Genomic DNA, 24947 nt, shown 5'->3' with positions numbered 1-24947 from the left:
TACAGTCCTGATAATGAGTTGTGCTTTGAGCAGAATTGGTTGCTTGTGCTCCTGGTTGGAATTGTTTTGTATTACAAAGACAAGTCAACAGCATCCAGAAGGAATATGGTTGATTAATAACATGAATTGAAATGGCATCCAGCTTAGAGAGACTTGATGAACAAAGTATAGCTCCTGTGTTTTAACATCTCTGTGAATTTAATCAAACAATGCACCGTTTGAATTACTGATCACAGAAAATTAACTGAACAATAACTAGTAAACGTCTCACTAGAAATAGTTATTTTAGAAAATACTTGTTTTTCTCTGCAAATGCTTTGAAGCACCTGAGGAAGTGACTCAGTGGTATTGATCAGCACCATGCGTATTGCTGCTTTAATAATGCAGCGCTCCACTGGTCCCTCCACTGAAGGGAACTTCTTTTTTCTTTTTTTTTTTGTTTGCTGAAGTTAGAATGAATAACCTGGAACTGGGATTGAGGGATTTTAAAGTGCAGATGTTTGCTGATGTGCATGTTTGCATCCAGATCTTGTGGTTGCAGGACAGTTTCCACATGGACTGTGAACTTGTCTCTTACGTCAGGCGTCTTTCCTCAGGCTTTAAAAACTGCTGTAATTAAGCCACTTCTAAAAAAGAGCAGCCTCGACAAGTCACAATGAACAGCTACAGACCAATCTCTAATCTCCCATTTTTAAGTAAGATCATTGAAAAAGCAGTTTTTCAACAGCTAAGCAATTACCTAACAAAAAGTAACAGTTTCAATGTTTTTCAGTCAGGTTTTTGGCAGCATCACAGCACTGAGACAGCCCTCATTAAGGTGATTAATGACATCCGCTTAAGTACAGACAGCGGCAGGATGACAGTCTTAGTGCTGCTGGATCTAAGTGCTGCGTTTGACACAGTCGTCCACAATATACTACTCAACCGACTGGAGAACTGGGTGGGACTGTCTGGCACAGTACTCAACTGGTTCAAATCTTACCTAAAAGACAGGAATTACTTCGCGTCTATAGGTAACTTTACGTCTGAGCAGACAGCAATTACATGTGGAGTTCCCCAAGGTTCCATCCTGGGGCCTCTTCTGTTTAACATCTATATGCTCCCACTGGCCCAGACTATTGAAAACAATAAAGTAAGTTACCATAGCTATGCAGATGACACGCAGATTTACATTACAATGTCCCCAGGAGACCATGGCCCTATACAGGTGCTGGGAAAGTGTATTGAACAGATAAATGAGTGGCTGTGTCACAACTTTCTTCAGCTAAATAAAGACAAAACTGAGGTAATGGTTTTTGGAGCCAAGGAGGGGCGATTAAAAGTGAGCTTAGAGCTTCAGTCTCTACAGCTAAAAACTACAGACCAGGCCAGAAATCTGGGTGTGGTGATGGACTCAGAACTCAGCTTTGAAAAACACATCAAAGCAATTACAAAGTCGGCTTATTATCGCTTAAAAAATATCTCAAGAATTAAAGGACTGATGTCTCAGCAGGACCTGGAAAAGCTCGTCCATGCGTTCATCTTCAGTCGGCTTGATTACTGTAACAGTATCTTTACAGGTTTACCTAAAAAAACACTCCGACAACTGCAGCTGATTCAAAACTCTGCTGCTCGAGTCCTCACTAAGACCAAGAAAGTAGATCACATCACTCCAGTTCTGAAGTCTTTACACTGGCTTCCTGTCACTCAGAGGGTAGATTTTAAAGTCCTGCTGCTGGTCTACAAAGCTTTAAATGGTTTAGGACCAAAATACATCAGAGACCTCCTGACTCAGTATATACCAACCAGACCACTCAGGTCATCTGGATCAGGTCTTTTATTAGTTCCCAGAGTGAAAACCAAACATGGAGAAGCTGCATTCAGCTTCTATGCTCCGTATATTTGGAACAAACTCCCAGAAAACTGTAGATCGGCTGAAACTCTCAGCACATTTAAGTCCATTCTGAAGACTTACCTGTTCTCAGCCTGCTTTTGACTAAGTTCTTCTAACAGTTATTTTAAATCTTATTTTATGACAAACTCTGCAGTGTAACCTTTAAAATGTCCTTGTTTCCTAACTTCTGTTTTTGATTCTTTTACTCTTCTGCATCCTTAAATTTTAATGACCTTTTTAATGATTTTATAAATGTGTTTTCTTTCTTTTTATAATTGTGTTTTCATCTGCTGTTTTAATGTCCTTGTGAAGCACTTTGAATCGCCTTGTTGTTGAAATGTGCTATATAAATAAACTAACTTTAACATGTTACTCCACCAAGGAATGTGGCAGAGTTATGTGACGATCGGCGCTGGTTTGTCTGTCTGTCTGCTAGCAGCATTACTCAAAAACAGACTAACGGATTTGGATGAAATTGTCAGCGAAGGTCAGAAATGATACAAGGATCAATTGATTAGATTTTGGCAGTGATACAGCTTATAGTCTGGATCCATGGGTTTGTTAAAGATTTCTGTATCATTATGAGATAGCGGCATGGCGTCACTGTAACCATGACAAGTGAACAGTACATCAACTGCCTGCTGATGATCACGATTGTGATCCTACAATAAATCCACCTCTGAGGACTTATCAGGACTTATCCATCAGAAATGATCCAAGGAACAACCGATTAAATTGTGGGGGTGTTTCTGAGTCCCATCAATTCCCGCCGCCAGCTATATATATAGGTCACGTGATTCAGTATCCATACGTAAAGTACACATGCAGAACACATGCCTATGCTCAGTGCAAGGTCATTTTTTATTGAAGATTTCATCCGTCGGAAATCATACAAAGACCGAGCAGCCTTGGCGGAGTACTGCGCTCTCTGAGGGCTTTTCTTGTTCTGTCTTTATTCAAACACTGATTTTAAAATATAGCAATATTCAGTTTGCTGCTGCTTCCCTTCTACCGTTGCTTAACAATTAACGATGCAAAAGACCTCATGCAAGAGGCTTACAACTACCGCCTAAAGCTATACAAAATAGAGGTCAAATTGTATACTTTAATTGGAAGCCTGCACAATGATTAAAGTTTGCCAGCGCCTTGAACATTTTCATGTTTTATGATCACTACAGCAATTTAAATATTTTACAAATGACTAAAAGGGGGAAAAAAACACTTTGATGTCAGGTTAAATAAATCAACAGTGAATGATTTAAATTAAGTGCAAACAGAAGACTCCTTTTTCTGTTAAACAAAAGTAAAACATTAAAAATTCAAAGGGCAACTGGGGGAACTCAGTGCATTAGTGTGAATTATTCTGCATGCTGTCATTGCAAAATACCGTTCTCCTATCGCTAATTCTGATGTGATTGAGGAATGCAGCATTACCCACCACTTTTAAAAGCTCCTAAATAAGAGAAAATGAATCAATGGAGGAGGTGAAAGGAAATAATTTGTGTAAACAATAATGTCTTTACTCTCATTATATCGCAGCCGTTGTTGCAGTAAAAAAATGCACATGTACCACTGCTGCTAAACCCTGAGTATCTTCTTCTCACCTAAATGTGTTTAGTTCAGTCAACACAATATTCCAACTGAGCCTACATGCTCCTGCAGGGTCAGGAGTAAAGGCCTCTGTACAAGTAGTAACGTCCTTCAGCACTGATAGGCTCAATCCACTGTTGAATTTGCTCATCAGTGACTGTAAGTCTTTTGTTTGTGCGTTTTTTTGCTTTGCTATCAACTTTAGTGAAGACTGCTGGTCATCTTCTGTCGTGGAGTAAACGCTGCTGGTTGTGTGTTTGACAGGGAGAGATGAGACGATGCAGCCAGCCAAGCCGTCCTTCCTGGAGTATTTTGAACAGAAAGAGAAGGAGGCCAACAGTCATAACGATGGAGGAGGAAGAGGAGAAAACAACGCGGACAACCGCAAACTGTCTGCTGAAGGAGATCTTGAAGTGGTGAGTTTGGACAACGTTATACTTTCCCGCGTTGAAATGAATAATCGACCGCAGAATTATGAAGTACACAATTTGCCAGTGGCTCTTATTTAGCCTGAATTTAGCTTGAGGCCATCATAGATGTGCTAACAGTTGAGATGCTCGTCATGTACTTCTGTAATAAATGTGTGCTGGGCTTCAGACTAACTTTGTCCATGGTAGCAGTAGTGTGTCCAACTTTCTCATACCTCCTCATCCCCTGTTTTTGGTAAGACATGATGCCCTGATCAGTTCACTGAGACTAGTGTGAGACCAAACATTAGCTGGAAAAGAGTGAAAGAAGGCGATATGTCGGGTTTAAACAGGTTGGAACCGAGCAACTTTAGCTACGTGTGTTTTCTGGATGTGCAGTTTTCTAGCAGAAGTGCATGTTTTTAAGTGTTGTTCATCACGTTTATGTAGTTAGGAGAAGCCAAAAGAATAATTGTGATTAATATTCATCTCTTTTGCAGGCCTAGTACAGTGCTGTATTTGAATGTGTTGCTTTTTCTTCTTCGCTGGTTCAGTTGGCCTGCACCAGTCAGCCTCCTCTCTCCTCATGTGTTTTTTAAAAAAGCTACAGATTGCTTTATCTTTGGAACACACAACACTTAAATAGATTGTGTCACATGTCAGTCAAGGACAGACTGACTGAGCCAGTGAGGAAATATAAGTACAACTTTCCACCACCAGGGTTTCCTCTACATTCATTCTGCAGCAGCGGCCCACAGCTGCTAAAATCCCAGCGCCACTCCTTTAAAAATTTTTTTTTTTTTTTTTTTTTTTTTTTTTTAATGGTCACAAATCCACCACCGCCGCATGTCTCCACCTTACAGCAGTCCTGCACTGTGTCGGGTACTCGCGAGTACTAAAGTAAACTACGGGGGCTGGGGGGGCTGCTGCAGGAAAAAATCCTGGAGGAAACACTGCACCACTATGGTTAATCCACCTGCAAAAGAGTATAACCTCAGCAGTGATGAGTGATAGTCACTGTTTATTTCGGCCACAATAATCAGGGTGTGAAAGTCGCATTGGTCTTGTAAATAACTGATCCATGATGTGGACCTAAGTTAGGATCCACATCACATTCAGTCTGTTTACATCACACTGTGTCAGTACGTCTAAAAAACCAATGATCATTGTCAGTTTTGATCATAATGCGTCACCATCAGATGTGTTTTTTGTTGCAATGCAGAGTCAGAATTGTGAACGACTGTTTTCAACCTGCTTGTGTGCAGTTTGTGTAGATGTTCTCTGTCTCTCTGTCTATACTGGTGAAATGATTTCTTTAGGTCCAACTGATTGGCCTTTGAAGACATCTAATGTTAAAAGGTTCTGAAATAGTCTATCATTTAAATTCAAAGCTTTATAAGATATAAAAATAGTATTTTCTGTGTTATTTTCTAAATTGGTCGCACCCATAGGTTTTGTTTGTTTATCTAAACAACCGAAAGGTGCAGTTTGACTAAACGTGTACTCACCTTCCTGAGTGCCTTTGTGGAAATCAAATCACAGTGAATGAAAAAGCAGAGGTTGTTTGTCATGCTCAGAGACATTTAAGCAGGACAAATGGCTGCTGTCGGTATTAAATATTAAATATGTGACCTTTAAATACGAGGTGGTTTCACTTACCAGATCACCCAGCTGTCTTTGTGCAAAGCACAGCTGATAATCAATAGCCTAAATATGTCTTTTAAAGCAACTAGGCACTGATTTCTTGATATTTTTGATCATTAAATGGGAAAAAAAACTCCAGATATTGTTCTTAGCAGTGCAGACGTGCTTAAATTATGTAAAATGTTGAATTCCACAATGGCTGTTCTAACATGTGACCAAAGTGTGCTTTCTAAAGTCTAAAAAGATCTAAAGAATAAACGGTGGTGTGTGTGTGTGTGTGTGTGTGTGTGTGTGTGTGTGTGTGTGTGTGTGTGTGTGTGTGTGTGTGTGTGTGTGTGTGTGTGTGTGTGTGTGTGTGTGTGTGTGTGTGTGTGTGTGTTGTGTGTGTTGTGTGTGTTGTGTTGTGGTGAGGACATCTGATGCTGTGACCGTGGGTGTGTGTGTCTGTGGTGTTCCATACATCTGCTGAGACTTAGATTTGTGCCATTGTGCATTTGATGCTGTGAGACTAACAGGCAGTGACAGGTAACCGCCGTTTGACCCGGATTTTCACTCTTGTTTTGCTGTATTTTTAATATTGTAAGCATTGGCACAAAGACAGATACACAGTGTCATCTTCAAGGTATATCACTGCTGCTGTGACCTGTACTGTCAGATTTTGTTACCTTTAGTAAAAGAATCATCTCAAAGTGATGCCAGTCAGAGAACAATGTGGGTCAACTGAAAGCTCCTCTAATATCATGAATTGAAGGGGACAAAATTTTAATTAACTCAAACATATATTATTAAAATGATATTAACATCAAACATTGTAAAACTACATAATATTTCCTGTATTGCATTATTTTCACTCACTTATTTTTCACTGCAATCTAAAGTCCTGCACCTTCATGGAAACAACACAACCACGAAGAAGTAGAGAGAAGTCAGGAATGGGTTTTTTTGCAGTATAACGCAGTTCTAATGTCATAAATCATAATCAGTCACACTGTTGGTCACAGCTGACTTTCTAATTGCTTCCTTGTTGTGCCGAGGTGCACAGAATGTTTTTTTTTATTTAGAGGATCTGGTGCAGATGGTTTCATTTTGGTAATAGTTTAATGAGACTGAGACTGAACTGCCCTTTACATATGATTAGTTTACACCCCTTCGGAAAATTGAAGATATCAATACTCTCAGTGTTTAAACAGTTTGTGGCTCTGGTAAATGGTATAATTTTGGTGTATATTGTTTAAGCTGTCATGCTTGGGGATTTAGCAGGTTAATATGCTGGAAAAACGCTTTTTATGTGTATTTATTATTTCTTTTGGCTAATAAAGCAGCAGCAAGTAGAGTTCATTCAGAACTTTTTTTTCCTTCCTGCGACCAACCATCTGGTTAACTAGTAGATATTCATCCTGTCAACCAAGATTGTCTTTCTTTCACTGCAGTCCTCATTTCAGTGTAGTATTGTCTATCTTTGTTTTTGTTATTCTTTTTAAGAACTTTACTATAACTTTTGAGGCATGCAGTTAAGTAAAAGAGCTTCACCTGTTTTGTCAACATACAGTCATCGAAGAAATGATTAGACCACCCTTGTTTTCTTCAATTTCCTGTTCATTTTAATGCCTGGTACAACTAAAGATACATTTGTTTGGATAAATACAATGATAACAACAAAAATAGCTGATAAGAGTTTAATTTCAGAGCTGATATCAGACATTTTCCATGGTTTTCTAGATAATAACCAATCATCAATAGCTATGGCATTGTGCTGCCATAAACAGCTTTTAGGATTCCATGTTTTCTTTTCTGTCTGTTTAGTCCCATGATCCACACAGGAGTTAGTACTGATTCAGAACCATTGTTTCTGATGACTGCAGTCATGCGTCTTGGCTGCTCTCCACCAGCTTCTGACATTGTTCTGCTGTCACAGCAGTCCATTCCTGTTGCACTAATTCTAACTAATCTGCTTTGTTTTGGGGCTTGTGGTTCTCCATTTAGTGTTTGATGAGTTTCCACAGGTTTTCAGTTGGATTTAGATCTGGTGATTGAGCAGCCAAGGCATGGTTCCAATGTTCTGGTTCTCCATCCAGGCTTTAACTGACCTTGCCTGGTAAGGGGCATTGTCTTGTTGGAAAATCCAGTCACTGAGGCAGGAAAGAGTTTTCCAGCTGATGGAAGAAGACTGTTTTCTAGAGTAGCCCCAAACATGACCTGGTTCATTGACCCTGTTCCACTCAGACTGAAACTACCCCAGATGGTCACTGATCCACCCCCATGTTTTACTGTAGGGCCAGACAGTCTGGTTTGTAGCTTCTCCAGGCTTCCTCCTAACCAGTAAGTTGGCTGGAGTGGACATCAACTGAAAACTGGATTCATCCCTGAAGAGAACCTTAGTCCAATCATCAACAGTCCAATCCTTGTGATCCCAGCAAAGATTAACTGGCTTTCCTCTGCCTTTCCTTGATGAAGGGCTTCTTCCTGCACTGTGTGACTTCAGACCAGCTTCAACAAGTTGCTTTCCAATTGTCCTTGCTGAACAAATCACATTTCTCCACAGTGTCCACTGATTTTTAAGGTCCCTGGAGGTCTGAGGACGATTCCTGACAGGAACGGATGAGTGACGGTCATCTGGTGGGTAGAAAGACGTTTCCTGACCAGCTAGCAGTTTGGTAGAACCATGTTGGGCTTGTTTTTTCTTGGTGTCTTGGAGTCTTGGAGATCTTCAGTTTTTTCTCTACCTGTCTCTCACTCAGACCAATTTCCAGCAGTGCTAAGATGGTTGCCTTTGTGGCTTCACATAATTCTTTAGTTTTAAGCATTATGTGAGAGCTGACAACTTCTGAGTTGTGCTACAGCTTGAATGTCAGCAGGAAACCACTCTCGGCCTTTACATGTTCAGTCCTGCTGATGACATGAAATGTCCTCTTATATTTCCTGGGAATACGGTGAAGCTGAAGCATGTCAAATAGGACATAAAGTATTATGGAATCAGCTGCATTTTTTGTCGTGTTCATTGTATTCTATAGGTAATATACCTTTAGTTGTACCAGGTATTAAAATGAACAAGAAACTGAAGAAAACAAGGATGGTCTAATATTTTTTTTCCATGACTATCTGTGGTGTAGAAACATACTGATTATTGTCACAGAAGCAAGACCTGATGGCAGTGGAAGTAAAACATTGCATAGCTTTGTACTTTACTGCACCATTTAGTATGAGGCAGCTTGACGAAATCTAACAGGCTTCACTTGACAACACAAATCCCACTTGGGGGGATTTATTGTTCCATTAGACTTGCAAATGCGAGGATAAAAAGCTAATTTCTTTTTGGATCTTTAATATATTGAGGCAGCTTTTGACAGCTTCATACTGACTGTGTTTAATTTTAGATACGTCTACTCTGCTATTTTCGTATTTTGCTGTCAGATGTTTCTTTAATGTGTAGTTAGTCAGGACAGTCATATTGGCTGGTCATCAGTTTGTGATTAACACAGGAATTTAAGGCTTCATTTTACCATTGCAGGATGCTACACAAGTTGTTTTAATCCCTTTCCTATTAAAACATGCTCTCAATCCATGATAAATAAAATATTATGTGTGTATTTAGCTGCCTTACCTTAATATTTACCATTTCAACTGTGGGTTTAGCTTTAGGCACTTCAGCTGTGTGACAGTGCAGCATAGAACATGTGATGTGAAAGCACTAACCTACATTATTCATGAGAAGCAGACATAGAACAACCAGGCTCCTGCTCTTTTATGTCCTTTCTCCTTTTGTAACGTTTTTTTTCATCCTGTCTATTTTTATTCTTTACTTATTGGTTTACTTCTTCCCAGCCCCCCCCCCCTCCCCACACACACACACACACACACACACACACACACACACACACACAGAGTGTTGTCTAACAGAAGGTAAAGTCTCAGGATGCAGGCCCAACTATTAATGAACCCATCACAAGTCACATGTTCTGTCCTAGTTTAGTAGCCACAAAAGACCTGTCATCATTCAAACCCTGTACTTTTTTATTTCGTTTCTTGGCTATTTTCAGCAGTGCATCTACAACTCTGGGGTAGTTTTCACAGACTTGAATAGAACTCACATTGGCGAATCTCCTAATTTATGTTTTGGTAAAATGGACTTCATTCAATGTGCAATCTGGTGTCTTATAGTGAATTATATGTCAGATGGATATTTGGACATCATGGAAGATTGTCTGATTCTAGAGTTTTGGAGTTTGCATTAAGTTAGCTTCAGTGTGTTATTTTCCTCCCAAATTATTCTGTTATACACTACTGTTTGGAGTCACTTAGAAATGTCCTTATTTTTGATAGAAAAGCAGTTTTTTTCAGTGAAGATAACATGAAATGAATGATAATCCAGTGTAGACATTGTTCATGTGGTAAATGACTATTGTAGCTGGAAACAGCTGATTTTTAATGGAATATCTCCATAGAGGTACAGAGGAACATTTCCAGCAACCATCACTCCTGTGTTCTAATGCTACATTGTGTTAGCTAATGGTGTTGAAAGGCTAATTGATGATTAGAAAACCCTTGTACAGTTCTGTTAGCACATGGATAAATGTGTGAGTTTTCATGGGAAACATGAAATTGCCTGGGCGACCCTAAACATTTGAATGATAGTGTATATCCAAGTTGATTGCCTGTCATTTGCAGAAACTAGCATCTTCTTGTGAATGTTCCTGTTCCTCATTAAAATCACCAAATGCAGCTTTCAGCAAACTAGAAATATGGATATGGATGCCCAGCCCCAGTTTGTCACACATGATCCGCAGATTAATTGCAAAGTTTAACCATCATATGATGAAGTACAGTTTAACTGTTGTAAAGTGGATAGAAATGCACTCATAAGACTCAGACCTCCACCAAGGCCTTGTTACTGTTTTAAAGATAATACAGATTCACACCAAAAATTGAACTGCTCATTCTCTACCTCTTCATGACATTCAGCCTCCTTTATAGTTTTTGTGTAATACTGCTTGCAGATAGACAAATGATGCTGAAAGCATATCTCTTAAGTTTTTCCATCTCAAATTATCCAATGAAATTATGGGGTTGGAAAATTAAAAATATACCCATATTTATCATAAAAACCAAACTGATTTCTTAGTTCTATTTGGAGAACATTTTTGAATCCGCATGCCTCTGTCCTTTTGGATAAGACTACAGTACTTTAGCTTTTTTGTGCAACTTCTACCCGCTCAGTCAGTTTAGAAAGTTAAATGAAAATAACTTATATCCATGTATTTCAAATGATAAAATAATCTCTATGTTTAGTTTTGTATTGTGACATTCAACTACACATGGGTCAGAAAAGATCACTAGTTGACTTCTGCATTATACTTGTTTTAATGTGTACTGATAGATGGGGCTAAGTATTTTTATGTTTCACCCATCGTCAGAGATTTTCTGATATACTCAGTCCAATATTGCATTTAAATTAATGACATCATGAAAAATCACTGTTAAAATTTCAGGCTTTTATATTTAGTGGTCCCTGAGATGCTGTTTTTCAAACATAACCTCAAATTTCAATGTGCACAAAAATGGGCTAAAAGTCAGTCTACTGACAACAAAAAATAATTTTAAAAAAAACTATCTTGAAGTGTATTTGATATAGGTGAAGATAAAAGTTAACAGATTTCTTTAAAATATCCAGATTTTGTGCTATAAAATGTGCAGGCAAATCAGAGACGGTTGGAATGACCCCTTTTAAATCTCCATGCTGAATTCCAAAGAAGCTGAGTGGTTATCTTAGCAGGACAGTCTGTTGACTCAAAAGCCACAATATAATCTCAACTGGGAGTTTTTTCATCCATGGCATCCCCAGTAATAATATTCTTGTGCTGTGACTATAACTGAGGTAGTACCTTACTTTTTGTACCAACATGTTCATTCGCTGTGTTTGTGTCCACTTGGAAGTTCAGTATTCGCTGTTTTAGCTCCGTGTTTGGTCTCCACCAGCTCCTGAGGGAAATATCTGTCTCTTTACCTGGAATCAATCCCAACAGAGTACCTGGAACCAGAGAATCTGAATAATGCTACGTGTCCACGACGTCAGTTTTTCCCACATGTGGACGCACCGTATGTGAAAATCACCCACTTGGTGGCCGTGTTCAACTCCTGCCGACCTTCTTCTCCAACTATCCTGCCCTGATTGTCATTAATTAATCATAAATCCAATGATACTGTGGTTCATTTAGAGCATTCCTGTAAAAAATAAGCTTCATTGAGCTCTTAGGGTATGTTGCATTAAAGGGATTTACAATGAATGTTGAGGTTTAATAACGATTTGAGGTTTTGGCCTTGAGCGTCTGTTTTACCTTGACCCTGGTGTAGTCCAGCTGTAGGACCTTCCAGCCTCTGTTCACGGTTATCTGTCTAGTGGACTAGCACGCCAGTGTTATTTTAGCTCTATCGATTGCGGGTAATAAATAGCCTGAGAGCATAGTGCTGCTGGTAAAAGCTGAGAGGGGGAATCCTCAGGGGAGAAGCTAAAGCAGGCACCAGGTCCTATCTGAGGACTCGGACAGAGACAGAAAGAGATTGAATAAATGTCAATAGATGTAGCCTTTGAAAGCTACTAAAATAGATACTCTTATCAGACACCTTGGTTACTGCTGTCACACGTGAGATATTTTGAGGTTTGGTAAAGATTTTCTTAAGTGTTCATTAATGGACTGGCTACCTATTGATCATTGAGCTGCAAGTCATCAAATCATCCAGCAGCACAGACTGAACCAACAGTGAAGAGAAGCAGTTAGCATAGAAGCTAACTAACATGTTGTAAGACTACATACTGAAGCTCTGGCAGCAACTCGTGATTGTTTTTGTTGTTGATTAATCTAGTGATTATTTTCTTGATTATTCAGTTGGTCTATAAAATTTCAGAATATAGTAAAAAAAAAATGTCAGTAAGTGTTTCTCAGTTGTCTTTTTTTTGTCCACAAGCTAACAGTATTCAGTTTACTGTCACAGAGGAGTAAAAACAAACAGGAAATAATCGCATTTCTGGAGCTGGAATCGGACAACTTTGACTTTGACAGCAGAAAATTCTCATCATGATGATGAAGTTGAAAACTAATCAGATGTGTTGCAGCTGTTCTGGTGTAACTGGGGCTGGTTCATGTCACAGTGTTGTGACTGATCCATCAGTAGTCCCTGGGTTTGTCCTAACTGGGATCACACTGCTGCTTATCAGCTCTGTCCTGAGGAACACATCTACAGTCTAGTGACGCATTAATGCGCCAGCGAGGAGATGATCAGGCCGAGTGTTTGTCTGATACAGATTAGATGAACTGCTTTGACTCTGTCCTTATGTGTCCCCAGGTGAGTTCGTGGTCGGTGGAGGAGCTGCGGCTAAGACTCGCCTCTCTAGACCCTCAGATGGAGCAGGAGATCGAGGAGATCCATCAGCGGTACCAGGCCAAGAGACAGCCCATCCTCGACGCCATCGAGGCCAAAAAGCGGCGGCAGCAGAACTTCTGAGACAGACCTGTGGAGCTCCTCACAGCAGCCACTGGAGAATCGATCTCATGGTTTTTGCAGCAGTTTGGAGAAACGTCGCTGAGGCTATGCTCAGAATTCTTCATCCTAATAACCGCTCATGAGATGATGCAGCTGGATGTGAGGACGTGACGATCGTCACTTCAGATGTCAAACTGCTGTGTTTGGTAAAGAAGAACTTCCAGAGAGCTGTTCTCTGTTGGACAGAATGTTATTGACATTTACTGTTGTTTGATTTAAGATCCATATTCATTCTTTTTTCCACCTTCTTAAGATAATCTGGAGCCTTTATGGGGAATAATATATTTTATTACAACCTGCCGTATATCCATTAATATGACTGTTGTGGCTCTGAATGTCATGCTAACTCTGCAGTCCACCCCCATCGTAGAGGTTTGTAGAAACAGAATTTAATTGGGTGGAATTAGCTTGCAGCATTTCAAAGAAAGCAATACTCAATAATGATTTTTACATAAATCATTATTGAGTCCATGTGAAAGTAAACAGAATTTAGCCAGCTGGAATAAACATGTTGCTTTAGCTCCTACAACCAGGAGACAGGAGAGCTCAGCGTTAGTTTTTTACTCTCATTTCCAGCTGAGTTCAGGGAGGTGAGATCAGTACAAAGTTAGCATGACCTAGACTGACACAACAGACACATTTATTCAAAATACGTCAAGTTGAAATGAACTCAAACTCTCTTTGAAGAGCTGAATTGCTTTTCTGTTGTGAACAATTCAAGAAATGACAGTTAAAATTTCATTCGTATCATCAGAGTCTAGATGAGCTGGTTTGTATCAGCTCATCTAGTTTCTTTCTGCTTGCATTCAGTACAGTACGGTGAAAATGCTAGAAGAGCCCATCAGATCTCATAACATTTTTTTTTTTTTTTAACTTCATAGTGTGGTACATCTTCATTGTAAGCGCGGAGGTTCAGCTTAGGTACTCGTCTGTTAATTCCTCAACCGTTTCCCGTTCAGTCATCGTTGGCAAACAACGATCAACTTCTCTGTTTCCCTCTGCAGACTGAGAACATCTAGAAGAGTATCTAGTCAAGAAAATGGTCAATTTTTGAAAACAAAATCACACAAAAAGCTGAAAATACAAGAGGACAGTTGTTTCAGCCCTCAGATCTCTGAAAAATACCAAACCATGTGCTTGGTTTCAGTCATACTGAGTTTAGATGCACAGTTTAAATGACAGGATTTGTTTCTATCTTTTCTTTGTAACTTTATCTGGTATCTGTCAGATTTTCTAAACACCATATGTATTAACAGTTTGATTTCTTACTGAAAAGTAAGTCTTTTAGCGTTGGTTACTGTATGAAAACTCTTCAACTGGTACGTGTTCCTCATTTTTGTATTTTCTACGTTCAGTGCTGAATATGGAGCCACGGTGGAAGCCCTTCTCATAAGGTCTGCAAATGAGTCTTCATTGTTACAAAGGAAACACTTCATTATATTCAATCTTGTGTTTCTGCCTCACAAACATCCTTTTTTAAATATTTTTGTTCGATCATCTGTCTGCTAAAGACTGCTTTCTTACATTTCTGCAGCATCAGCATGAAGTTAAGAGGCAGAAAATGAGGATTATTCGGTGCTGAGCTCGGTCTGTAATTAAGGTTTTTTAAAACACTTAATGCCTGGCTCATGACAGTGATACCTCTTTATCTCTAAACATGTTTGTTTCCAAGGGCAGCTGGTGGAGATTAATGCTTTAGTATCAAATAATTATGCTTGTGTCATGTTGAACTTCATGGATCCATTAAATAATAGGACTAATTACACAGAAGATTTTATCATCAACAGACATGAAAAATAAAAATATTGTCCTTAGAATGTACTCAACTCTGTAGATCAACAATGCTGAAAAGAAATAGTCCCAAAAGAAAAGCAAATTATCATCACTGTGTGACTATTTAATGAATGTCTTCTAACATACTGTAGAGTAACACATGCAAGATCTTCTCCTCTGAGCTTCCGTATTAGCTGGGCATTCATTTACTACATTGACTTTCAGTGTCTCTTCATTCAGCAGCTTCCACTTGTTGGTGCTCACAGGAGGAGTTAGTTTAAAAACTCCATCATTCCAGTGTGTTAGAAAGCGTTTGGTAAACGTTCATGTGTTGTTCAGTAGCACAAACTGGGGAGAGATGGAAGTCACAGAAAACTATCCCTGTAATTTTTCCTTGTATCTTCAGTTTACTGGCTAATTTTACATCTGAAGCTCTCCAGAATGGTGGTCACTTTTCAGATGACCATGGCTTCATTGAAAGAGCTTGTATTCTGCTTTTGGATTCCCCCTTTCCATCAGTGTGCTGTAGCTTGTTTAGCACATAAAAGGTTTGCAAACTTGGCAAAGGCTACAGTCTTCATCAAAGGCAGCTGTTCTTTCCCACAAAAAGCCCTGTTCCTTACCTGCCTAAAACGGCTCATTCCAAGTCCAAGCTTTTCTTCTGTTACGTTTCTACATCACAAAATAGCACATTCCCATAACGCCTGCCTTGCTGCTAGTTTGACCCTCAAACAAAGAATGAGCCGTCAGTATTTCCCCACTAGAGGTGTTTCTGCTGGAGGTAGAGCTCTCTCTAGGGCTACCTGACTTTAGTCGGGCAAACTGGCCAATCAGAACAGCTGGGGTTTTTCAGATGAGGGGGCGGAGCTTAAACAGCTGCCGTGTACAGCATAAGAAAATACATGTAAACGTGTTCTGGTCGAGCCAAAAAATGGAATTATGAACCTGTAAATGTGCAGAATATTGGCTCTTTAATAGCATCACAATTCCTTAAATAGCAACCTGCTTTCAAATGTCGACAGACCCAAAACTGTTTTAAAGGGAATTCAATGAGATGTTAGCACTTTGGCCTTTTTATAACCACCAGTGCCCTTCTTAGGTAATTTAGTTTTATTATTTTGAATTTGTCGCATCTGTTTTTCTTCCTGAGTAAGCTACAAAGACCTGGGTTGACAAATGTATGGTGTATATTAAACAAACCGCGTATTTCCTGGATTTATTAGCTTGATCTGGCGTCGACCCAGGACTTGTCCAACTTAACTTCTAACATTCCTCAGAGCAACTTGACCGCTCATTTTTCCAGACATATCTGGAGCACATCCAGCATAAAGCACAGTTCTATTTTTCTACGTAGGTTTAGTGGCGACACGGTCAGAGAGGAGACAGTTGAGTTTTGATCACAGGGATGTGTGAGGGAATTAAAAACGAGCTTCTCAGGTCATGAAACTCCTCAGGGGTGTAAGGTAACGGCAGTAGTGGTGAGAAATAACTGTAGATAGAGATTCTTCATACAGAGTCACGTCTGTATATATGAGCAACACTCGGCCGTATGTGTATATCAAGTTTTGTTTTATCGGCTGAAGGATGCGATCTTAAAGCGTTTAATTAAAAAGTGAATTGTTGCTTAAAATGTTGAGCAGTTATCAAACATCTGCTATTTCTAGAGAGAAACACTTCAGCTAGATTTGATATGGAATTGTTGTCCAGGCTTGTGTTGTGGCCTCTTTGTGTGTAGGACTCCATGTTTCTGCAACACACTGAGTCATTTCATTTTTCTGTTTTGTGTTTAAAAGCAAAGCAAAAGGGATTCTTGTTTCTGCCTTATCTTGTCAACTTTGGATGCACTGTTGTTTTTAACTGTGTTTTGGTTTTTTTTTGTTTTTTTGGAGTGATCAAAACTATGAACTGGTCACTGTGGTTTCAGTATCGGCATGGAAAAAGGGCAAATATTGAAAGTCATGCCGCCTGATTGTTATTACATTTGATGCACAAGTGATGGTGTTACTCTGCTTTTAGAAGAGCGACGCATCAGACATTTAGTCGAAATCACTGAAGAACAGAGGAGGAAATGAAACTGTCCAGATGTTGTGGAATCACTTCTGTTTGAGTTCTACCTTTTTAATTAACAAAATGGACCTTTAAGGGATTTTGATGATTGTCTAATGAGGCCAAAACAAACCTCAAACAAAACCAGGTATCTGTTGGGTTATTTAATGGTCATTCAAGGTTGGGACAATAATTACTACTGACTTTCCTGCTTCATCTTAACCCTCTGAACCTCAAGCTGTTTCTGGGCATTTTTTTTGCTCTCATCACATTTTCATCCACTGTGGGTTGATTTTTCTTTATTCCTGCACTTCTATGGAAACAGCACAACAACAGCTAGAAGTAGAGAGAACTCAAAAATCTCTTTTGTGCAGTATGACAGTTATGTGATAAATCATTAAGAAAAGAGGAAAAAAATCAAAATGTACAACACAGGTGTTGCTGATAGCGGTAAAAATGCCAAATACTCACAGATTTTTGTTACTTGACTGTAAGCTGCAGCGGAGTTAAAAGGCACAGTAATGATTTTTTTTTAACTTAATTCAAGGATCTTTTTTCACAGTTTCTGGCTCTTAAGAAAACATATCTTTCAAACTTGTCTGGCAGGTTTTGGGGTTCCGAGGATGAAGTAGCAGTGAACTTACCTTTCACTTTGTTGAAAATTCAGGGTTTTTTTTCAGTGAAACATATCTGGACAATGTTTCTTCTCCCTCTATTTTAATGTATTTGCTTGTTTCAGGTAAAGAACTGGGATTAATCAGTATTTCAGTTCAGTTTACATTTACGAAGTGTAAATCCTACTGAAATATAAAGAGCTTCTGGATTCATCTTCTCTCATGTTTGCCACTATAAACAGCTATCTAATTTATTCATCTTTACTCAATTCCATCTAATTTTTCTTATTTTTGCAGGTGTTTGGCTCATATTGTATAAAATGTGCGGTTTAATATCAGCTTTGTATTCAAGCACAAACATGGTGTTTAAATGTGAACCATCATTGGCCTCCACAGAAAAGAGAAATCTACAAAAGTGAACCAGTAAATTAACAAAAGACAGACAGGTTTAGAAGTTTTATTTAGGATTCACAGTAATGTAAGTGTTTTCAGGCTCGGATCAGCTGCACCTCATCAGATTTTTGGCCAAACTGCAAGTGAGCAAGAAGCTATCACTGCTTCATTTCTATATTCTGAACTGTCTCTTTTCAGGATAAGCGTCTGAGTTTTCTGTTCCTGAAGTGTGTCTGCCTTAAAGTGTGTGGTGCAAGTCAGGCATCTGTTCGAGATCACTGGTATTTAGTTTGTATCTGTTGTTTGTTTCTGGTTGCTTATTTAACAAAGAAAATAAAAATAATGAAACATGAGACACTCGTCTTTGTGTTCTTGAACAGAGTTTGATATTTATACACTGCCTGGCAAAAAAAAAGTCACCACCTAGATTTAACTAAGTGTAACTGTTCTTACCTGAAATCTTAGGTAGACTCTGCTTGCACACCTGACCCTCATGGGATGTATGTGGGAATAGGAGAATGCAAGTCCCAAGGCCTGAAATAATGAACTAATAGCCAATATCAATGGCTGTCCTAAGCAGTCCCTCCAGGATTTTGTGGGTGTTTTTCGAGATTGTTGCATCCCTAAAATGCCTGAAATCGCAGCAGCTTTTTTAGAAAACTGTGATGAAAGTTGTGGTTTTAAGCGTATTTGTTGCGATTAAATTGTGACAACTGATAAAAAGTTGCATTTTTTTTCAGCTTTTCGAACATGTTTCAACATTTTAATTGACAATATTTATTCCTAAATCAATTCTTTAACGCTCCAACCCATTTACACAAGCTGGCACACCATGGTGGGAAATTAGCAGCAGCCAGATACTTGTTTAACATGAAGTGGTTGGTAGATTTAAGGCATAAACTGATAATTTGCTGTTGAATGAATCACATTTGGACATATCTATCAGTGGCTTAAAAAGTTAATTTCACATCCTGGCACATACGTGTTCACACACATGCTCTTGGCTCATCACGCCAATTAATGAATCTAACTTTCCTTCATTCTTTCAGTGCTCCAACAGATCTGGATGCAACAGCTTCCGTCACGGTGATTTGTCTGGTCTGTAGTCCGCTCCTTTCAGCCATTCTCCTGATATGTTCCACAGTAGAAAAGTGTTTGTCAATCGATGATTTTTGTTTGTATTCCACCACAGTATTGCTCAGGGTGCAAAACAGTTTAGCTCCTTTTTCGTGAAGAACATCAGGGAATTGTTTTTCATGGTCTTTGGCAGTAATTTTTGTTGGTAAATGAGAGACATTAGAATTGGACATGTCTGCATCGTCCTTGTTTATGGTTCCAACCATAAATAAGGAAGTGAATTCGATGATGTACGTGCATTACGTTTGTGCTAGGGACTGCTATGACTGGAGGAACTCATGGGAGGCGGGTCAAAATCGTGGAAAAGTTGTGATCATTGGACAAAATTGCAAGGTCGCGCAGAATTCACAGAGATTGCTGAGAATCTTTGGGATGTTCTGGAGAAGACTTTGTGCAGCAGACCGAGTCTCCCATCATCAATATAAGATCTTGGTGAAAAATAAATGCAACTCAGGACAGAAATAAATGCTGTGACATTGCAGAAGCTTATAGAAACGATGCCACAGTGAATGTGTGTCGTTGTCAGAGCTAAAGGCAGTCCAATGAAATATTAGTGTGTGATTTTTTTTGGCTGGGCAGTGTATTTTTGAGTTCTCGTCGTTGACTGAGCTTGTTGTCAGGCAGACTTTCTAAAAGCCTTTTCCTGTCCCATCAGGTCCATCACAAACAGCAAAATTTTTCAGGTACAACTTGCTCTCGTTTTCTTGTTTTCTCTCCATGTCGAGAGTTCTGTCTGCTAAAATAGCGGAAATTAATTTTTAATCAGAATTTGATCTCTCTCCTTCACTGTGACTGCGGATGTGCCGTTTCCTGCAACCCAAATAAAGAGGAGAAAGTGTTTGGTCACAGAAAATAAATCTCCAGGAGTTCATTAGACCGATTTTGAAAAGTTTTCGTGACATTACTTGGAAACGGCTTTGGCATTTGACTTAATTTTAAAAGAAGGAAGATTGATTGTTCATTTTGCATCACTATGTTGCTTTAGCCGGCCAGTCAGAGGAAACTATACTGCATATATTTGCATGCAACAACAGAAAACGTAGCAGAGCAACTGGACCAAAAAGAGAAGTCCAGCTGCCTCTCTGAGGACGATCTCCACTGAAAATGTTCAGTCTTTGTTTGCTGGACTGAGCCTTTGTTCAGTTTTAGGTTAAAAACATATTTCTCTTCTTTTAATCACCCCTATTTTATTATTAATATTCATTATTAAATACAGTGTTTTATTATTTAATCTCTGTTGTTTGACTTTGTTCTTGCCCAGGGTTGAACAGTGCTGCAGGGTTAAGTCTTGTGTTGTTTAAAATGTACTTTATATGCATAAATAATGCAAATGGATCTTTTGAATATCTCCACTCAAGGACTTTTCTCCTCCTACATCCAGTGAAGCTGCAGTTTACATTCATTTTGTAAAGACACATTGGCTGTGAGGACTTGAAGGAATTGAATAAGTGAACAGACAAGATTAGCATCACTAAATGTGAAATACAATCACAATGTCCCCTTTTGTTCCTGAGTTATGTTGTTGAATAAGTGGGGGAAAAGTGTTCATGCAAAACTTTATGATGCCACTATGAAGTTGACCGTTTAATTTTTGGATATAAAATGTCATCATTCTATCCTGTTAGATATCTGTTGGAATCTTTGTAATTATTAGAGTATAAAGTCTTGAGTTATTATCAGAACTGTAAGTAGAAGATGGACTTAGCCACCATGATGTGACCTATTGCTTTGTGTACTTCTGTTTTTAACCCCTAAGTTTGCATTTTGGTTGTCAGCATCTTGGTTTTTCACAACCAGATTGCAGAGAAGCATCCCCACTCCATGATGCTGCCACCGCCATACTTCACGTGGGAATGGTGTGTTTGTGATGGTGTGCAGGGTTTGGTGTCCATCAAACATAGTGTTCAGCTTGGTCTGAGCTCAGTTTTTGTCTAATCCATCCAAAGAATCTTCTTACAGTTTACTTCAGAGACTTCAGATGCTTTCTGGCAAGTGTTACACCACTCAGACCAGGACAGTGTGGTGTAGAAACTAAAGTTCACTTCTATTATTTCACCGGCAGAACTGGCAATAAAGTTGTTTGTACATTACCGGGCACCTCTTTTTGCCTCGTGCTCCGCTGAACAGAACAACAAGCCAGAAAACAGATAACAGGACTTCTTCTACCCGATGGTAACTGCACTACACGCCTCTTTGTGCTGCCCCCTAGTGTAGGGTGTAAATATTGTTTGAACCAAATACCTGGAAGTTTCAGCTTACGAACTGCATGAAGTGTGAATACATATAAAAGGGTTGTACTTAGGGATGACCGATATTGGCTTTTTTGCCAAAAACTGATATGCCGATATTGTCCAACTCTCAATTTCCAATTCCGATATCATCCGATACCAATACCAATATATGTGGATTTGGAAATAATTCCAAACCACAGACATATTCTTAGTCAGGCACAGCAAGCTTGTTACTGCAGCCACACTTGCAGGGCTTGCGTTGGGTTTAAACATGAAAAATACACACACACTACGGTGGCCGAGAGGTGCAAACCAAATTTACATAATGCAAAACACTTTTACAACCTCCAAGACAAATTTACAAGTGACAAAACACTTTTACAAGTCCAAAAACACTTTTACAAATCCAAAAACACTTTTACATAATGCAAAACACTTTTACAACCTCCAAGACAAATTTACAAGCGACAAAACACTTTTACAAGTTCGAAAACACTTTTACAAATCCAAATGTAACCGGAAAGGGAATGTCCCAACTCCGGGTTTGAACCGGAAGTGACAACGAGGAGCGGCTAATGCAACTTTTGGTTGTTGTTGATGGTGAACCAAGCGAGCGGGTGATGTTTTGCCCGTTTTGTGAGGAACATATGAACCGATTGACGCGGTTTTGTTTTTTGTGTGGTCGGTCTTTAGAGTGTTTAAATGGCGCAGATCAGACCGACAGAGTGCATTAGCCGCTCCTCGTCGTCACTTCCGGTTCAGTGCTTGCATATGCAGAGAGATACCTTTACAGTCATTCAATGATAACCCCAATGAACGGAAACATAATTCTTCTAACAGCTTGAAATGAAAAATAATCCTCAGCCTGAACTTTTTTGCTTTTGGGTGGGGGTCGGGGTACAATCTAGCTAACTAATAAGAAGTTAAGATATCTGCCTTCGCAAACTCAGACTGCAGATTATAGTAATACTAAAAACGTTAGTAGATGGTGGTAGGCACTCCATCTGACTACAACATGGTGCAAATATAATTTAGTAACTAATCAGTAAAAGACATGGAAAAGGACATTGATTCATCTTTTAACAATATGTGCACCATTTGCACTATTTATTGTGAAATACAACTATGCAAACAGTTACAGTGCAAATAAATAAAAATATAGTTTATAACAGCAAACTATAGTTCAAATAACAACATCAAAATCATTAAAGTGCTCATTTCTTAAATGCCAGTGCTATGCCATGTTATGGAAGCAAATCAGACTCATCAGATTCTGAATTTTAAAAGCTGATGAATTTCTTACTTTGATTTTTTTTTTGCATCAAAATTACATATGTGATTTTTTTATGCCTGAATTTAGCTCATCAAAATTCTAAAAACCAGTTAAAAATTCGATGTCTTCAAAATTCGCCATCAAAAAAATCAATGTTCAAAATTCGCCATCAAAAAATTCAATGTTAAAAAATTCGCTGTCAAAAAATTCGCTGTTCACATCCGGGGGACTCAGGCGTAAACAATCGATCCTGGCCAAAATCGAACCAACGCCCAGCCAATCACGTGGCGCTCCTCCGGTCATGTGACGCAGACGGTTCACCTCACAAGACCGGGGTCAACCACGGTTACCAGCATGAACGACGGCGCTTCAGTGAGTGTATTAATCCTTTTTGTCCTGTATGTGGTTTGTTTTTGTGAGTGTCAGTTAGCTGCAATGCATGCCGTTAGCTGCGCTAGCACAGCGTTAGCCGCGCTAATAAAGCGCTAGCACAGCGTTAGCCGCGCTAATACAACGCTAGCACAGCGCTATCACAGCGTTAGCCGCGCTAATACAGCGCTAGCCGCGCTAGCACAGTAATGAGGTCATACAGACAGCACGTTCTGCAGCTGGGTAGTTGAGTAACAATTTTATAAACGCACAAATGGGTGGAAGTGTGATTTATGCGCCCGAAAATGCAGTTAAGTCACAGAGCAGTGCAAAGAAACTGGTCACCTAGCAAACTGAATTAGTCTAGGGAACACTTTGTTTATTATGTGTGTTTTCTGCTCAAGTTAATGTCCTGGTTTGATTCATTTCAAATTACTCCTGATCTTGGAAGGTTTTAAACTGTGCAGTCAAAGTAGTTCCAACTGTGAGCGAATAGCTTGAAATGAACTGCCCTAGACTGCTCTGTTCATAGCCCACCATTCTTTCACAGCTGTATCAAGAGTTATTGTGCAATGATAGTGATAAATGCAGCCCATTTTTTCAACTGTTTCCTGTTTAGTATGTGTACTCTAGGTTGTTTTTGATCATTTGTTGTAGCCATTTATTTAATCAATTTTAATCCACTCCATAGCAACACCGTCTGAACTGACCAGTCTGGTGAAATTCTGGACTGGATGGGAGACTCTACCAAGAACTCTCTCCACAGAAGTAGTGAATGGCAGATACCTGACAGCCTCCACCTGCTATGAGACCTTACATTCCCAGGACATTACAAGGACTACACATCATTTAAGACTGACATCCTGGCCTGTATTTGCACTTGCCAGTCAAGATATGTTAGGTGTTGTTCTCTAGTTAGTTTTACTTGACTGACAAAACTAAGTGCACTTTTGGATTCCCTCCCCTACCTGTTCTCCCAACTCACCTGACAGGTTATCTGGCTCAAGTATGCGTGTTTCTGCCATACATTTAAAGTATCTGAAGTTAAGAATATTTCTGGTGAACAATACATGCAATCACGGCATTAAAGCAGGAGTTAAAAATGAACTGGACTATACTGATTTTATTTTCTCACTGCTGAATGGGATGAAAATCCGTTGCAATATTACAAAACAGCAGCCTGTATATATATATATATATATATATATATATATATATATATATATATATATATATATATATATATATATATATATATAAGCTGCCAAATACTGTCAGAGCAAAAAATATTTTTAAATTGACTGTCACTGTCAACCTACTTCAACAGGCATTTTTTTGCACATTGAAATTTGAGGTTGTTTGAATTACACTATCTCAGAACAATGATGAAGAATCTATAATACTGAACAAGTAGATCAATAATCTCAGATTATGGGTGGGTTGAAATATGAAAAAAATGAAGTGGTCTATGAAAAGTCCAGTCTTTGAAACCTGACATGTTGTTTTGTGTAATTTCTTTGTAAATTAGCCCTGCATCCAGTCATTACCATGACATTAGCATAATGGAACCATGACCACATATATCGTTCTGGAGATAGTGGCATTTTTCCAATGGCAAATTTTCATGCTTTGACAGATACAGTGGTGGAAAAAAGTTTTCAGGCACCTTTAAAATTTTCCACAATCTCAAATATTATCGTGAAATATTTGTTGGAAAGTCTTTTGTGTTTCAGAAGGTGTGACTGCATTAGACACAAATGATGCTTTTTTGGTTTATTGTTTACATGAATAACAAAACTAAATTCTACCAAAATGACCCAATACTCAAAATTTCTTATTTTCAAGGAACCAATCAATTTCAAGTTTTTATTGACTTTTTTAGGATTTGTTTCGTATTATGGCTCTGACTGAACTAGTAGAAATTGCATTTGAAGACCTCAGAGGGATTCTTAATGCAATATTTCACAAATGTATGAGGTGTCCAAAAACTTTTTTCCACCGCTGTATTTAATAGCAATCTGATATGCTTATGTTAGCAAGACAAATAAATGAAGATTTCAG

The 24947-nt window shown here is 38.9% G+C and overlaps 1 protein-coding gene and 1 long non-coding RNA gene across 2 annotated transcripts in view; both read left to right on the top strand.

Annotated features, from left to right (window-relative positions):
• LOC111568406 (serine/threonine-protein kinase 4-like) overlaps window positions 1-18229 on the top strand; it is a 44923-nt gene extending 26694 nt beyond the window's left edge. The window contains exons 10-11 of the mRNA XM_023270052.3: window positions 3728-3879; window positions 12853-18229. Coding sequence (XP_023125820.1) covers window positions 3728-3879; window positions 12853-13011 — 311 coding nt within the window. The 3' untranslated portion in view covers window positions 13012-18229. The remainder of the gene's footprint in view (window positions 1-3727; window positions 3880-12852) is intronic.
• A 4443-nt stretch (window positions 18230-22672) lies between these two features.
• On the top strand, window positions 22673-23993 carry LOC129348868 (uncharacterized). The gene is made up of 2 exons (XR_008601598.1): window positions 22673-22889; window positions 23578-23993. It is a non-coding gene; the product is annotated as an uncharacterized LOC129348868 (long non-coding RNA).
• Window positions 23994-24947: the final 954 nt, after the last annotated feature.

This window comes from Amphiprion ocellaris, chromosome 5 (assembly GCF_022539595.1).
Source record: "Amphiprion ocellaris isolate individual 3 ecotype Okinawa chromosome 5, ASM2253959v1, whole genome shotgun sequence".
NCBI classification, from domain to species: domain Eukaryota; kingdom Metazoa; phylum Chordata; class Actinopteri; family Pomacentridae; genus Amphiprion; species Amphiprion ocellaris.
This window is presented reverse-complemented; position numbering and strand designations above follow the sequence as displayed.